This window comes from Canis lupus, chromosome 4 (genome assembly GCF_003254725.2).
Source record: "Canis lupus dingo isolate Sandy chromosome 4, ASM325472v2, whole genome shotgun sequence".
In the NCBI taxonomy this organism is placed as follows: Eukaryota; Metazoa; Chordata; class Mammalia; order Carnivora; family Canidae; genus Canis; species Canis lupus.
Window position 1 is genome coordinate 73,665,065 of NC_064246.1, and position 17,972 is coordinate 73,683,036.

At 42.5% G+C, this 17,972-nt stretch overlaps 1 protein-coding gene across 8 annotated transcripts in view; it reads left to right on the forward strand.

The window, feature by feature from the left end:
* The window catches only part of PRLR (prolactin receptor), a 170,845-nt gene that overhangs the window by 110,519 nt on the left and 42,354 nt on the right, over positions 1-17,972 (forward strand). For 7 of the 8 annotated variants that reach the window (XM_035715172.2, XM_035715167.2, XM_035715165.2 and 4 more), the window contains exon 2: positions 4,025-4,086. The exons of the other annotated variant lie outside the window; for it this stretch is intronic. In XM_035715172.2, coding sequence (XP_035571065.1) covers positions 4,044-4,086 — 43 coding nt within the window. In that variant the 5' untranslated portion in view covers positions 4,025-4,043. The remainder of the gene's footprint in view (positions 1-4,024; positions 4,087-17,972) is intronic. 8 annotated transcript variants of the gene reach the window in all.

Sequence of the window (17,972 nt, forward strand, 5' to 3'; positions counted from 1 at the left end):
AATAGAGATGATAATGGTACCTCCCCCATAGGTTTGGGGGGGTCATTAAATAAGAGAATTCCTATTAAAGTTCTTAGAGCAATAGCTGGCATATTTTCAGAACTCAATAAATGTTGACTGCTACATCTATTCTTTTCAGTGAAAATCCTCAAATGTTAAGGCTTATTAGAGATAACTGAGTTAATTTAATATGACTAGTAGTGAAGACTGTACTAAAGACAAATTAGTTTCATTAATCTGTCAGCAAGATTTTGCTTACAGAGCCAAGTTGACAAAACATGAATCTGTCACACCTACCATGTTTAAAACACTATACTAGTGGATCCCTGGGTGGCGCAGCGGTTTGGCGCCTGCCTTTGGCCCAGGGCGCGATCCTGGAGACCCGGGATCGAATCCCACGTCAGGCTCCTGGTGCATGGAGCCTGCTTCTCCCTCTGCCTCTCTCTCTTTCTCTCTGTATGACTATCATAAAAAAAAATTAAAAAAAAAACACTATACTAGGATTCAGGAGTGGGCAAGATGCAAGGATAAGAGTGACAGAGTCTCTTCCCTCTAGGGACACAAAATCTAGAAGGCCTACTATGTAGGTAGTACTATGCTAAGTATATATAAATGTGAGGCACTGTCACCTCCCCACATCATCTGACTGACTTTTTATGCTTTGCAGAAAATTACAACACTTTGCCTTTCTTTTAAACTCTCACAATGAGCAACCCACTCACTACCTCATGAAACATCTCATTCTACTTGAGAATTATAGTCACCATTAGAAAGGTTTGCCTTAAAATTAGCACAAATCTACTTTTCCATGATCTCTTTTTTTTTCCTTTTTTATTTAAACTAGCCAACATGTAGTAGTACATCGTTAGTTTCAGGTAATTCAATAATTCATCAGTTGCCTGTAAAATCTATGATTTCTATGTATTGATCCAACTTCTGCCTTCTGGACACACCCAGAAAAAAAATTTTTCCCTGTATATCAGAAGTCAGCTAAGTAAGACCTGCAGGCCAAATGCAGCTCCTCGTTTATTTTTGTAAATAAAGTTTGTTGGAACACAACCAAGCCTATTAATTTATCTGTTGTCTGCGGCTGCTTTTGCACAATAGCAGACTAGTTGCAACAGAGAACTTATGGCTTACAAGGTCAAAGATATTTATTATTTGGCCCTTAAAGGAAAAGTTTTGGCCTCTGCTCTATATGGCAGACTTTGAAACATTTACAGCTAATATGTCTCCACTTAAAGTGGGAAGCCCAGAACTGTGCCTAGAACTGTAGATGGGAGCTAATGGAGGCAGAATGAAGGTGCAATATCACCTCTCTTGTCCTGGACACCATACTTCTAATGATGTGGCCAGAGATTAGGTTGCTCTTTGATTGACACATAATACTAGAGTGTATAAAAGACTACATCTCAGAGATGATTTTCCCCCAGGAGCTTCTGTTAATCTCTGCCTCCCCACCCTGCATTGGTGCAGCTTAGTGTTAGAAACTATGTCTTTACATCTTTACATCTCTCCAGCACGTCCAGAGCAATCTGAAAACAATTCAGCATGTATTAAAGAGCTGCATTGGTCAGGGTCAGATAGGAAGATGATACACTCAAGCTAAGATTTTTAAGAGAATATAATAAAGAGACCATTGACATACCTGGGGGCAAGGTTGAGAGCTAACAACAGAATTTATCACCACCCTTTCTCCATAAAGGGAAATGGGGAGGGAGGGATTTTGTTGGGACCCAGTGAGAGCTGGAGCTATGGAAGAAGGCCTGCACCAATGGAGCTGTGGTAGTAGACACACAACCACTGCCAGCACCAAGCCACAAGCAAGGCAGGGAGGGAGGGATATATTACCCTGAGGTGCTCTACTCCCAACCTGTGCCTTCTGTGGGTGGAGCCCAAGCTGAAGCTGATGTTGAAGGGCAAGAGGAGTCACCCCTAGAAGGCAGAGAGCAGGACAGAGAGCAGGTGCAGAAGTTGGGACAGAGAATGACAGGGCTAAAGTATGTGCCAGGCGCTTAATAAATGCTGAGTGAATAAACAGATGGACAGATGAAGTGAGCCCAAGGCCTATTGTTCAGTAAATGTTTGTCAAACTGCAGAAATGAGTGGCGGGGGCATGATCTCATTTATGGCCTCTTGCCCCAGAGCCATCACTGCTCCAGCTTGGCATTCCAGACTCTCTACCCCCCAGTGGAGGCCTTGTCCTGGGCTCTACTCCCTTCGCACCTTTCCATAGCCTTGGCTGACCCCTTGGGGTTTCCTGCAAGAGCAAGAAAAGAGACTAGATTCTTCTGAACAGATCTAGGACATTATCAGAGACAGGGCTTTAAGTCCTGAAATTATTCGCAGAATCTAAAATGCATTCTAGAATGTTCAGCATCTTAAAAAATGAAAAAAAAATAGCATCACTGTACCACATGGAGAGAAATTGGTGGCTTTTGAAAAAGCTGCCTCAGACATTTGTGTTACAGGCTCTGGATTTACCAGACACCTCATTATCAAGTACCTTGGGACTGGCTGCTTCATGTTCAAACAGTCCTCAACACATCATAGGCTTTTATTGCAAAGATGTCTGGGCCTTCCATTCATTTTGCCAGTAGCAGTAATGTTGAGATATTGTGGGGGGGCGGGGGGGTGAAAGAGATCCTCAGTGGCCCGCTTGTCACTTTCTCCTCCATCAGTTGAGTCAGCACAGAGTATTCAGCACTTGATTTCTCGAGCACAGAATTCCTAAGGATTCTGAATTTTGAAAACATAGAACTTACTTAAAGGCATTGTTTGGTCTGCTACTCTAAACTAGATTGTTCTAGCACGGAATGTGCATGACAAAATTGGCCACTAAATTAGGAATTACTGTCCATATATCAAATTTTAAAAAGTAGACATATATGGGCCAATTTTGTATTCAAGTCCTGAAATCATCTTTGTTCTAACTCATAGCCATACTACTGACACTTGTCACCTTGTCCGTCACAGACTCAGGCCGGTCAGATCCCAGAGTTTAAAATGTCCCATACAAAATCCAGGGCCATATGTATTGGGAGGACCAAGATGGGAACCATGATTTCTGATGGGCACAGCCCAACTGACACAAGCCCGTACCCAGCAGCCCAGTGAACAAGCTTATCATCACCAAGTTATTCACACTTGGAAAACCATTCTTCTACCAAATTCTGCTCATGTGAACTCATGAGACAGCATCCAACTTGACCTTCAGGTGAGAGTGGCCCAATGCCCGAATTCAGTCATGGCTATGAAGGGATTTGTCAATAAGCTTCACTAAAGTCTGTTAGGACCAAATTTCATCAAATCTAATCCCAATTAGGATGACTGGCAAAATTTGAGTAAAATCTACAGATTAGATAGTAGTTAATCAAAGTTAATTTTCTGTATCAAAGTTAATTTTCTGATTTTAATCATTCCACCATGTTAAGGTAAAGGAATGCCTTTATTTTTAGGAAAACACACTGAAATATCTAGGGGTTAAGAGGCATCATGACTACAACTTATTCTCAAGTGATTCAGAAAAAATAACTGTGGAGAAGAAAGAATAATAAATTAAAGATGGTAAAATATTAACTATTAGGGTATCTGAGGGAAGGGTTTATGGGGTTAGGGCATCTGGATGGCTGAGCAGTTGAGCATCTGCTTCCATGCTCAGGGTGTGATCCCAGGGTCTCAGGATCGAGTCCCACGTCGGGCTCCCTGCATGGAGCCTGCTTCTCCCTCTGCCTGTGTCTCTGCCTCTCTCTGTGTGTCTCTCATGAATAAATAAAATATTTTTTTTTTAAAAAAGAAGGGTTTATGGAATTTTCTTTTTTATGATTTTTGCAACTTGTCTTTAAGTTTGAAATTACCTCAATCAAGTTGCCAAAAAAACTAATTCCAAAAAACTGGGGCTATTGTATATGCCTATCCTCACTGAAGGACAGTGATTGCAGTCACACTGGTGCTGCAAAGTGAATCAGAAATGAACTCTCCTCTTTGTCATCCCTCAACTAAGATGAGTCATCTTCTCTTTCAGTTAAAGAACCCTTCTATTCATGGAGGTGAACACTAAGGAAGCTTTCCACATGAACCCCAAAGGTAAGGGGAACTTGATCACATGTCCCTCTGTCACATGCTCATCTGTCCTGTTGTCCACTTCAACCAGGCAAGAGCGGGGTCTCACCTATCTTGGCTCACAGAGAAGATCATTCCAAACTGCTCAGTGTCTGCATTGTCTCCTTCTGCTGTTCTCAAAGACCTTTTCAATCTCCCCAGCCTGTCCTGCTCAGGAAAACCTTCCGTTTTTCTAAAAGGAAATACCAAAACTATTAATAGTTGATGTTTCTTACTGGTGCAATTATGAGGGATTTTTATTTTCTTCTTATGTTTTTCTGTACTTGAGAGATTTTCAACAATGGCTGTGTTACTTTCAAAATCAGGAAGTGTTTGTTCTAGTTCCCCAAGAATCGCTACATAAATTCTTGCTGTAGCTTTCTGTGCACCTGCAGCCCTCTAATATCATGACTGCTCTTTGTGTCCTCCCTCCTAGCCCACAGACTTCATGGAAAGACTCCTATGTGGCAGGCTCTGGATCTTCTCTATCTACCATTGGCAAGGAAAATCATTTCCTGGCCCCAGGGCCCACTGAGTCCCGGGCACAATCTGCTGGCCAACAAACTAATGGTTGGCTCTCCTCACTTCCAGTATCCTATTGCCATTTTGGCATTGCCCTATTGTCATTTTGGTGTTGGAATTGGGTAGAAGTACTTAACTTACATTTATCCCCTTCATCCCAACTCAAATACCAAGCCCCTATTCCATCTTCCTAGGATACCAGGCCCAGTTGACAAATCAGTCATATGAAGTATTAAGACTCCTCCTTACAGATGGAGAAACCAAATCGTATGGCTTGCCTCTGTATATACTACAGTATAATGGGATCTAGACCCACTGAGACCCACATGACTGTGTAACCCTGCACTCTGTCTTTCAGAAGAAGTTAAGGACTCTTGAAGATATGAACTGACTGGGTCATTGGTAGAAGAAAATTGTGGCCGATATTGTCCTAGGATTTCCTGCGGCCACCCAGGATATGTACTGGTCTTCCAAAATTGAAAAGATGATAGCCATTGGAGGATCATAGGGCACTTCAGCATTAAGAAACAAGCCTGAGCTTTCCCTGTGGCCCAGAGGTCCTCAGCTTGAGCCCTGTTGACATTCTGGGCCAGATAATTCTTTGTCACTGAGGCTGTTCTGCTCATCCCTGAGATCTTAGCAGCATCCCTAATCTCTATCCACTAATGCCAGTACGACAGCACCTCACCCTGCTTATAACAATCAGCAATGTCCCCGGACCTTGCCTCAGGTCCCAGGAAAGCAAAATTTCCCTCTAGTAGTGATAATAAAATAATGTTTCCAGACATTCCCAAACATCCCCTGGGTTGGGGTGGAAGCACAATCATCCCCATGGACAACCACCACTCTAAGTTACTTCAGCCCAGCAAGAACTTCTGGTTTTCATGCAAATGGACTGAAATGTATCATATTCAGAGTAAAGTTAGCAAGGACTTGCAGAAGGACTGCCATAAGTTGTCAAAATGCTCTGGCACAACAGGCCCCTGTGGTATAATATACTCCACCCAGGTGTATTTGGTAACATTGCATCTGGTGAATCATCCTAGCCAGACAACCAGCACCTCTGGGTTTCTGGCCCTTGATGCCAAGTGCCTCAGAGCATTTGTTTGAATGGAATGCCAAGAAGAGCAGGGTAGCACTGAACACTGTGGGCATTCCTTCCATTCGTGAGGACAAAGAGGTCCAGAAAAGCACTGTAGTCAGGCTGTGTAGTCTGAACTGTGTTGCAAAAACACCAAGGGGATATTTGGCTGCTGTTTTTTTTTTTTTTTTTAATCTTCTGGACCACATTGTACTAAGGATTTGGGACTTGGTCTCTAATTACTTCATAAAGTTTGATATTTTTAAGTAAATAGGCACCCATTCTTGTCAGTGGTTTGACTGGAACTTTTTTTTCCATTCCTCGGAGAGTGCAGAGCAGGTGAGGTTGTAGGAGCAGATCTACCTATGCTAACAGTTGGTGATCCAAGGCCCTCAGAGTAAATTCCAAAGTGCTGGGATTGGTATCTGCTCTTCCTGCCTCTTTTTCCTGTGGTTGATACTCTTCCATGCACCCACCTTCCATCATCCTCCACCCTTTACTCAACCTAGTGTTTGGTTTGAAAGGCTGCCTCTGATGCCCATGAGTATCTGTGAAAACAAGGGCAAGAATTCAAGAACACTTACATGGTCATCCAAAAGAAACAAATGCAGCTCAGTTTCAGGGTGAAAAGAACAACCAGAAAGCAATGTTCATAAAGGAATTGGGGGGAGAAGGGAGAAAAATCTCCCTAAAAGAGAAAATCAAAATTAAGCCTAGAATCACAATTCCTGACCAAGACGCCACCAAAAATGCCACAGTCCATTTTGTGACCTTTAACCTGGTGTCTGGTCTCTTTGACATAACTGTTAACCCTTCAGTCTTGTCTCAATGAGATTTCTCTAACAATCTCTCCCTGGCACCTCCTCCCGAGGGTGGCACAGAGTACCACCCTGACTGGCATGCCAGGTTCTTTTCTAAGAGCTTGGCATCTCTGGGCCCTGCCCATTCCAACTCTCCCACCTCCAGGCTTTTCCCAAGCTCTCATCTGCAAAACTCTGACTTTAACTTTTTCCAGATTGCAAGAAGCCAAGAGAAGCTTAGAAGCAGCCCAGAGCATGCTTCTGGGGGTAGGGGGAGGGGGACATCCACAGAGTTTGCTTTGAAGTGGGTCTAAAGCTCTATGCCTATAATGTTTTCACCCGCCATATTTGCCTGCTGGAGTCCTTCAGATTCCTATTATCTGAGCCTCTGCTTTGACTGAAGTATGGCATAGCTCAAAATCTATGCACTGACCTAGAGGGGTAAGACCTTAATTTACGGATAAGAATCTGTTCATCAGATTAGCTTATTGGTACTTCTTTGAGATGAGGGACTTGGAATTCGGACACAGGACAAGTTCATTTGATTGCTGCAGAGAGATGGAAATGATGGAGGTCTCGAACTCCAGACTCGCACTGTCCAATACACTAACCATTAGCCCCATGTGGCAATTTACATGTAAATTCACTGAAAATAAATAACTTTTAAAATCCAGTTCCTCAGTCACACTGGCCACATTTCAAATGTTCACATGTGGCTGGTGGCTACCATACTGGACAGAGCAGATGGAGAACATTTTCATCTTCATAGAAAGTTCCATTAGGCAGCACTCCTCTAGCCTGAAGGGGAATTCTGGAGAGGGGATTCTGGAGAGGAAGCCTAAAATCACCAGTGATGTAGGGAGGGATAGAGAAGAGTAGAAGGAACAAAACTCCAAAGGGAAAGTGAAAGGGGACCAAAGGTAAACTTTGTATGCTTTGCCAAGGGCCCAACCCTGACCAAACATGTATCCACTCCATCACAAAGCTCTCTCTGTTGACACCTGCAAATAAAGGAGTGGCTGGGGTCAGCTTTGGGCCCCATTCCCTCCATTGTATGGCCCCTAAGTTCTGTGGGCTCCTTTTGAAGCAAAAGACTCTATCCCAAATCCTGAGCTGAGAGGACTCAGCACATCACTCACACACAGAAGTCACTTGGCTCCTAGCCAGAGGGAAATCACCACCCCAGTAGCATAAAGCATCCCATCAGTATCCAAGAATCCACTTAGAGCTGGGGCTTCAAAATAAAAGGCATACAGAGGGAAAGGAGTAACTTCTCCTTCTGGAATTGGACCTCTATAGAGTCTGGGGGACACTGTGCATCCAAGCAGCAATTGTCCTCCCTTACTGATCATGGCGGTTCACGTCTACATAGCATTTGCCATCATATGGGACACTTCACATATTAATCCAGCTCAGTTCATCCTCACAATAATTGGCTGAGGAAAGCAGGCCAGATGACCCTCTCAACACTTTCTATTAGAAGAAATTCATACTCAGAGAAAGAGATGTGCCGCAGTTGATCAATTAGTAAATGGCAGAACCAGTTCTGGAAACTACCCTCCCACACTGTCTGTGCCTGGTGTCACCTCTCTCAGGTGATGAGGGTTATTTTGTATCTGTCTAAAACCCCCACAAGTATCAGCCCCAAAGGGTGTGACCTTGCCTCGGATAATGACTCCAGTTTATATCCAACCCCAAGCCAACAACAGAGCCCTGAGCAGCCTCATGGACTCTTCATTACCAGTGACCCTTGCAAGCTCCCAAGCAAGAGGGCAAAGTGGACTCATGGCTAGAACAAGGACACTGATGTGACTTTTCTTAGAAGACCTCTTTACACAACTGCTGATATTCAGAAAATGGCAAAAGGGAGTGGTGTTCATGGCAGCCTCTGCACCAGACTTCATGAATCTCTTTTCCTGTGCATAAGACACAGGCAAATCCTATTTTCCCGGTTCCCAAAATTCTAAGTCTGCAGTGGGAAACATGCCAGTGGCTTTTGCTTGCTAGAAAAAGATCCAGGAAACTGGATCAGATTAGTCCATTTATTGGACTTTCAGTAGTTTGGGCCAGATATTTATGACTTATTCTCAGATTTGAAAGAATTTCTCACTGTAGGGGAGCCATTTCCATACATGGCTAAATGGCAGATCATATTCTATATTTTTCTTTGACATAGTATGTACATAAATGAACAGACATGCAGAGTAATTATTGGACTTTTGCTTCTGGTGAGCTCTTGTAGTAAATTAGCCATAGTCCAGAGAACTAGAAAGCAAACTCAAAAAGATAACGAAATAGATACAGCAACAGTGAGGATAGTGACAAAATCAAATGATTACTTCAAATGTGCCCAATAAAGCAATACCCTCTACCAACAACACATTACTTTATTGCTTCCCTTTACAGCAACATCCAGATACTTCTCAATGTCCACCTAGCTCTACCTCTAAGCCACAGAGCTGAAAACTTACCCCTATCATCACTACTGCTGAATTGTCCATGCAGACTTTGGTGAAATCCACCCCCAAGACCAGATGTCGGTTAAAAGTGGATTAAAGTGAGCATGTAACCTTCACTGAGAATTTCTGAGAAAACCCATCCCAGGTGTCACAATACCCCCACAAACCCAGAATCTTACCATTGCAGGAAGCTTTTCCTCCTTGCTCTTTTTACTTGGGAGGAAAATCTTTTCCAGTAGATCCCATAAGACTCCTGCTCTGGCTCTGTGGCCAGAACTGAGTAGGAAAACCACTCCTAAACTAAGATAAATGGGAAATGAGATTACAAGATTCTCTTAGACCAGTGATACCTCCTCATCCTCTGGGACTAGACAGCTGCTAGCTGACAAAACCGAGCTCTGTGAACAGAAGCAAAGGGGAAAACACAACCAGCAGTATCTGCCATGCCCAGTGATACCCAGGGCTGGGGACAGGAAAGAGGGGCTTTCTTCTCCTCCTTCTCCACCAGTTCACGTCTGCCCGCCATTGGCTCATGTGGCACCTACAGAACTCCCTCATAATACTTGTATCATTGACATTGAATGTTTTACTGGCTTCTCTCTTCACTACCAGACTGTTAGTACTAAGGCAGTTGTGTTAGCACAACCCTGTCTTCTCAGGGCCCTGCCCATGCCTGCTGCAGTATAGACACTCAATGGATATTTGTGGAAAGATGGGTTGATGAGTGGTTGGGTGGATGGATATATGGATGGGTGAATGTTCCAGCCTCTAAGCTACGGAAGCTTTGCCTTTTTCCACAAATGCCTTAAAAAGGGCTGAATCTTGGTTTTCCTTCCTCCTCCCCATTCTCACTTACTGAAACTGCACTGGGAGCATTTATTGTTCCACCACCAGACTCAGCCTAACTCAAGCACCTTGGCCATTATGTCTTTGATTGGACAAGTAGCTTTTTGTACAGAAAGGGCTTCTTCTGAGGGAAGCTGAATAAAGGAGAAAGAAGAGGAAAGAGTGAATATAAGCCAGTAAGAGAGACAAGTAATTATCTTGCATAAGTAGCTCACATGTTTTGAAGGAAGAAGCAAGTTTGAAAGAACATATTGTACATGACTGAGAAAAGGTGATTAAATCGGTAGAGACAGGATGTGCTTGTACAAGATGGAGCAAAGTGAGGGAAGAGAGGGGGACTTTGGGATTGGTAGTGGTTTCAAGATGTGAAAGAAATGTTCCGATTTCCGGCCAACAGGCAACGAGATGGGCCTTTACCCTTGAGTCCATTGGCTACCCCACCTCCCCATCACCCTTTGAACTTCCAGCTACTTCTGCTTTCTATACCAAGGATGAACAGAAGCTAAGGGGCTAGGGTAAAGCAAGTGGCCAGCTTCTGAGCGAGAACCCCCACTGAACTTCTTAAACTCCTCTTGCGTAAGATGACCCCACCCTTCTCTGAGGCTCTGACAAGAGTTTTTCCATGAAATTGCCTTTCACCCACTTGTCAGAAGCTTAATGGCAAATAATGGCTCATTACCTCTGAGTATTTTAAAGAACTCTCAGGTGGATGCAGTAATGGAATTCAGAGAAGTAGAGGAAATTCTTAAAAACAAGGGAGCAGGCTGTAGGACATCAAGAACTATTACAATCACCCTTTACTGCCTGGGAGGGTGAGGGGGAGCCAGGGGGAGGGTGTATGCTCAGCCGCACACACTGGTTAACATGGAAGTTGGCTGTCAACAGCTGCTGGAAATTTTGACACAACACAGATAAGCAGTTTCTGTATTCCCAAAATGGGGACCTTTTCCGTGTATTTATACCATGAAAGGGCATGTTTTTACTAGCAGACTCTTTTTGTGGTGTTAAAATTTTTATTGGGACTTTTCCCCCTTGACTACTAAAGTGATAATTTTTTATTTAAGTATTTTAGTAACATTTTCTTTTATAACCAAGTAATCATTTTTTTTAATTTTAGAGTCATCCTCCTAGAGCTAGCTATTGCCGATTATATTGGTGTATATATATTTCTAGCCTTTCTTCTGTGCACATAAAATATAGAGAGATACAGATACTGGAATTGAGGTCAAAGACATTTACTTTTCATTCGCAGTCTTTTTCCTTTACACAGGTTTTTATATCATTAAATTTTTTATTACATTCCTTTAAAGAATAGATAATATTTGATTGTATGATTATACCATGATCTAGTTAAAAAATCCTCTACTGGTTGATATTTAGATTTCTTTCAATGTTCTCTTTTTATAAATAGTGCTGGGAGGATTTTTTTTTTTTTTTTTGGTATGGTATTGTTTTTGCTCATCTCTATTCACTTGGAACAAATTCCTAGATGTCTGTTTTTCAATTTGAAGTGTATCTACAGGGGATCCCTGGGTGGCGCAGCGGTTTGGCGCCTGCCTTTGGCCCAGGGCGTGATCCTGGAGACCCGGGATCGAATCCCACGTCAGGCTCCCAGTGCATGGAGCCTGCTTCTCCCTCTGCCTATGTCTCTGCCTCTCTCTCTCACTGTGTGCCTATAATAAATAAATAAAATAAAATAAAATAAAATGAAGTGTATCTACATTCATAAGGCTTTCAATATATATTACCAAAGAGACTGTACCAATTTACACTCAGAAGACAAAGTGCCAATCCCACTTCTACCCTTGAGCAGCCTGAAGTGTTTGCAAAATCAGTGATACAATCCTGAAATCTCACATTGGTGAGAAAAGAATAAAATAAAATATTTTACATGAAAATACTTTGAAAATCAAAACTCCCATGAAAACATACGTTGCTATTATTATCAATTTTTAAACCACCCAAGATGGAAGAGGTATTACCTCTCTCAACCACACATCCCAATAATTAACAGCACTTTAAAGAATAAAATCCTTCTCAACTTCCCTCTAACTATAACTTACACTCAATAAATTCCATTTATTCGAAACCATTTGTTGAGCACCTTTTATGCATTGAGCTTTGCATTAAGTATGAGGAATATAGAAGAAAAAAATTAACACAGTTCGTGACATCAATGAGCTTCTAACCTTGGTAGATAGAGGGAGAGAGAAAGATAAATCAGGATTTATTATTATGGCCTGGGTACGTCCCCCATTTTGAGGAGATCCAAGGAAGTCCCTGCCTGGAGGAAGGAAAGATGAAACTGAGCATAAGGCCGCGGGCGAGCTTTTGGTTAGGTGGCCATGCGACAATCCTCATTGCTTCTGAAACAGTATGAAGAAATCGCATTGAACTAGCAGCTATATTCCTATATGGAGAGGGAGCTGTTTCTGGGGGTGAAGACTTTAATAAGCCACATGCTGGGAAGGCAAAGACCCTCATGGGTCTTAGAGGAACCACTGGACAGGTATAATTTCTCTAAAAACCAGCCTGGCATTTTTAGTCGGTGAGATAGGACAGCAGAAATTGAGAGTAGAATTGCTTGGGAGTATAGAGAGGACTTTAGGGAGGTATGGAAGGAAGATGAAAGGGGTAAGATGCAGCACTGACAGAGAGAGGAACTTTGGAGAGGAAGACGGAGATGCCTAATAAGGAATTTTGACAAGTGACTGTTGCGAAGTGTGCTACCTTTCTACCTACAAAATCCTTGCTCTTGTGACTACATGAAGTGATGTAGGGCTGCGTGTAGCCTCCAGATGGGTGAGAGTGAGAACGGAGGCTGCCTGTTGGAGGCTGCCGCACCTGGTTTACTCATCTTCCATTCAGTAGGCATGTAAGTGCTCCTGTGTGCTCAGAAGACTTCTGTTAAGCAGGAAACCCCTCTTCCGGACTGCGTAGGATATTAAAGTGAACATTATCTGCTGTTCCTCTCATACTGACTCAATGTGCCCACTTGGGCTCCAAGCATCTGACACATGCACAGAGCTTTAGAGAAAAGGCTGGGATTATAATGGGGCCTTTTAGGCAATCAAGGACATTCAGAAACGAATTTCAGAAAATCCTGGCATGTATCAGCCCCTCTGCTTAGGCGAACCCATGGAAAGCATCCCGAGCCATTTATATTTTGTCTTGTAAATAAACTGGCAATTAACAGCACTTTGAGTATCAGCAAAGCAGCAAATCTCCCTTTGAAATCATATTGTTCTTGTGGTAATATTAAAAATAATTTCAGTCTCTAAAGCTGAGTTGAAAAGCATGAGAATGCAACAATAGGATGACTGCCAGGTCAAGGATGAAAATCATTATGGATAGTCTTTCAAAGAGAGTGTTTACAAAGCTAGGGAGAAATTGACTAAGCTTTTGAATATTGACTTCCTAATCTTTTTTTTTCCTTTGGTGGTCTCAGGGTTGTCTGGAAAACACACTATATGTTGTGCAAAGAGGTGATGTTATTATTGTAAGGCAATGAGCCAGCAATGACTTACTGGGTCCTGCCCAGCCACAGTCATGGTGGCCAAGTGTGCAGACATTTGCACAGGCCAGTTACTGCACTGTGAGCAAACACATTGGTACAGGAGGTCCAGCAACCAACGAAGAGTTAGACCTACTGTCTGTTGCTGTGCTGATGGTCTGGTAGACTTACTAAGAAATATACGGAGAAATCCTTTTACAATTGATGATAGCATTTGCTTTTGAAGTTGTTAGGCATGTTTTAGCATATTTTTCTAAGTGCATCGTCTTACTTTGGGATAAAGAAATGCATCAATATTCAGAGCTCACTTATTCAACAACCACATCTTAGCTTTGTTACCCATCTGTCCTTGAGCTCAAACTAATATACATGAACAGCTTTATTGGAAAAATCAATAAGGTCTCATATCCTTCAGTAGTAGGAAGGACCTATTGATTAATGGGAAGACATGTTTCAGAGCTCAAGGTCAAGTGCTTTTTCAGTGGATCGGTGAATCAAAATAATGTATGACATATGGCCTTATAAACTGTTCAGTCAATCAGTCATCCAATAAGTGCTGTTGAACATCATGAACATACATAAATGTGACAGTGTGTGGGGGCTGAAAATGTAGAGGAAGTAAGACAGGTTACTCTGAGAGTTTGATGATGGTATTCAAGATGGAACAATGGCAGTAGGCCACATGCCAGAGATTTTCCACTCATTCGTGGATCTCCTACTTGGCTAAATATAGTAGTCACCATCTAAACTAAGCTGCACTGACTCTCCCTGTATTAGTCAGGCTGAGTAATTCTAGCCATTATAATACCTAGCCTCTCTCTATCTTGGAAGCTTGAGAACCAAGGGTTTGGCTGTCACTCAAGTCATAGTTCATGATACGTCATGCAGGATCCTTCCTGCATCTACTGGCTATGCTTGACTCTTAGGACCATCAAGCCCCTAATTTAATCTTCTTCTGGCCAGTAAAGGAAGAGAGAGAGAATGAATGAATGAACAAGAAAATGAAAATGTATGAGAAGTTTAAATACCAGAACCAGATTAGAAGTATAGCATTTTTGCTCACTTTCAGATGCCACAGCTCAGTCACCTGATCCCATCTGATTACAAGGGAGTCAATCAGGTGAACTTTATGTGCCCAGAAGGAAAAGGAGAACCAAATTTCTAATGGACAACAGAAGTTTTTACCACTCCTGTGAATGGTCTCCCAGGATTCTGAGATGGTAGGAGAAAGCAGAAAATGAGGAAAAATGCTTTTGACACATCCTTGAGGATTTCTTCTTAGACATGTTAACTTTCTCAGATGTGCACACAGCCCACTCTCGATGCTTTAAAGACTCTCCCATCAGGCACTTGCCCATCTTTCCAGGCCTTAGTTGCTCCCTATAGAAAAGTGAGAGAAGGAATCAGAATCCTTTCGTGTTTTTTTGTTCCTTCACATCCAAAATTCTGGAACTCCTAATGTGCATTTCCCCCTGAGACAAATAAGCAGGGGTCCAGGGGGGCAATGCCACTAGACCAATAATTTATTTTTTATTTTAATTTTAACTTCTTTTCTTACTTCTCAAGCCCAGGTTTCTAGAAATCAAACTATACATAATAGACAAAGTTTTTATCAATATAATAGTGATTTTTATGGAAAACTAAAGTTGTATTGTGTTTGAGTGAACAGAACATTGACACATATAACATACACAAAGACCCCTCTGAAAAAAAATCTTGTTTGAACAGTCTTGCAAAATATGTTCCCCTCTTATTCTCCTGCCCTGTATTCTCCTGCCCTGTATCATTTTCGCAGTGGTAACAAACAGTGCTATCCCAGTGGCTTACAACATTTACTTTTTGCTTATTTTACAAAAGGAAGGCAGATCAGCTACAGGTTGGCAGTGGCTCTGCTAGGATTGGCTGGACTCTGCTGGGCTCATCTAGGCTCCACCTGTCTTCTTGTTCTAGAATCCAGACTATGGGAACAACCACTATCTGGGGCATCCTGAGGGCATGTGGAGAACAAGAACAAGAAGGCCTAACCCAAACCATGCAATTGTATATCAGTTTTCTGTTTGGACATGGCAAAAACAACCACAACCATTCACATTCTATTGACCAAAGCTTTTCACATGGCCAGGTCCAAAGTTGTTGAGATAAGATGTGTATTCCTCCCACAGGATGATGATATGTAGTCCTGTGACTGTGAGAGAGCAAATATTTAAGGATTATAACCCAGTCTGCGGAGAACCCCACCATCTCCACTGAAGTTATAAATGCAACACTTCTCACAGAGAAGAAGCCACTCTACCTACCTCTTTCTGTGGTGGAAAGTTCTTGGGTTAGAGACCATCCCCAGGGAGAGGCAATCAGCCATGGGGAAATAGAGGGATTTAGCAAACATTTACGTAGTCTTCATTATAGGCTGGGAACTTTTTAAAATTCATTGGCAGTACTAACTTATCTGATCTTCATCACAGCTCTGTGAAGTTGGTCCTAGTATTATCCCCATTTTACAGATGAGAAAACTAAGGCACAGAGAAGTTAAGTAAGTTGCCTGTGATCACACATGTAGTAAGTAGCAGAAACAGGATTCCAACCCAGATAATCTGGCTCCAAAATCCCTATTCTTAAATACTGTGAAGGGAAAAGAAATGAAGTGAGTCCAGCACCCTAAACTGGTGGCTGATAAGGTATGCTTTTAGAGGAGACATAATAAAAATGTCTGAAAGGGACAGACATCATTTCAGTAAGATAAGTATTACTGTCTTCAGTACTCATTGAAGTGTTACTGTGCATACAAGTACATGATACCTGTATGTTTTTCAGATATACATAAAACTGGACATTCTCAGATTGTTACGATATAGACTGTCCTAGGCACTGCCCTGCATAAATATCTTCTTTCTTGGAGTTTATACTTTAGTGGAGGCAAACACACAATCAACACATAGCTAAGGAAAAAATGTCATAGGTCGATGATGGTAAGTGCTGTGGAAAACAGTAAAGTAAGACCAGGAGATGAAGAATGTGGAACAGTGCTGGAAATGGGTTGCAATTTAAGGATGGTGGTCAATGTTGGCTTTGTTGGTAGGTGACATTTGAGCGATGGCCCAGAAGAGGTGAGGGAGATCAGTACTTGAATGAATGAACGCTTAAGCAGATCCAGCTATCCCTGTAAGCCTAAAAAAAAAAAAAAAAGAAGAAGAAGAAAGAAGAAGAAGAAGAAGAAGAAGAAGAAGAAGAAGAAGAAGAAGGGAAAGAAAGAAAGAAAGAAAGAAAGAAAGAAAGAAAGAAAGAAAGAAAGAAAAAAGAAAGAAAGAAGGAAGGAAGGAAGGAAGGAAGGAAGGAAGGAAGGAAGGAAAAGGAAAGAGAAAAAGAAAGAAAGAAAGAAAGAAAGAAAGAAAGAAAGAAAGAAAAGAAAGAAAAGAAAAGAAAAGAAAAGAAAGAAAGAAAGAAAGAAAGAAAGAAAGAAAGAAAGAAAGAAAGAAAGAAGAAAGAAGAAAGAAAGATTACTTATTACTTATACCCAACCCAGCCACCCTCTGCCCTGGTGTAACTCATGCTGATTTGTTGGCTAAGCCCCGGCCCTCTTTTCCCTCACTTGGCTGTGGCCACCCCCATTCCACCAAAGGATTTTCTGCTGGAGAGAAAGGGGCATAACCGTGATCTTCTCTTTAAATGCCAATGGATTCTTTCTGATTGGGAATATGCAGGGGTCATGTGGTGGTGGTTGTTTACATTGTTCTGGGGATGGGAGGAGAGGGGTTGATTTGGGCTATTATTTGGATGTCTGCACACACGTGTGTCTGAGACAAGGCTGAGCATATCTTGCTCAACAAGGTAGGGAGTCAGATATGACAGACAGAGCTAATAGAATTACTGAACAGTGAGCAAGTGAGGTGTGAAACCTTTGCTGATGTGCAGAGATTAAACCTGGCTGATATGCGAAAGGAGAAGAGCATATCTGTTTTCCTGCTCTCTGACTCACTAGGAAAGAGAAGGGTCAGACCAGGAGGAGCCAGGACCTGCAAACCAGTCAAACCCCCACGAAGAGCAGGGAAGTGGAGAGGGAGGAGGAGAGAGGTTGCACTAGAGGGAAGAGGGCAGGCAATAGGCTGAGCTGTGAGGACCAGAATCTGCTGGCCCTGGTCACAGAAGAATTAGTCTTCACAATTGACAAGGCAAATTACAGAACCAGGGCACAGGGCAAGACCCATGCGAGGCCTCCTTGGGCTCTCCCACTGGATGGACATTTTTCCCAGTACCCACAGGTAGGGCTCCAAAGGCCCCAGCCGTGGAAATCTGTGGGTAGAGGTAGCCAGGTAGGTCAGGGCATTCTCTAGGCTATGTGAGTAGACATACATTACAACATCTTATTGCAGAAGTCCCAGGCTATGTAGGAGGCACACTTAGGAAAGCCGAGGTGGGCTGAGGGTGTTGTTTGTTTCTTCATTTCTCTAAGTTATGGTTAGGCTTTTGTGTTTGTTTTATTTTTATTTTGGTTTAGAAAACTGATTAATTAACAGTTTGCCTCCCCCTTCCCCCGCATCTCTGATGCAGTTGAACAAAAACCCCTTGAAGCATTAACATGCAGAGCCAGCAATGGGCAAGGCCCAAGCAGGGGCCCAGGAGGACCAGGGGAAGTCAGCACAGGAGCAGGAAGT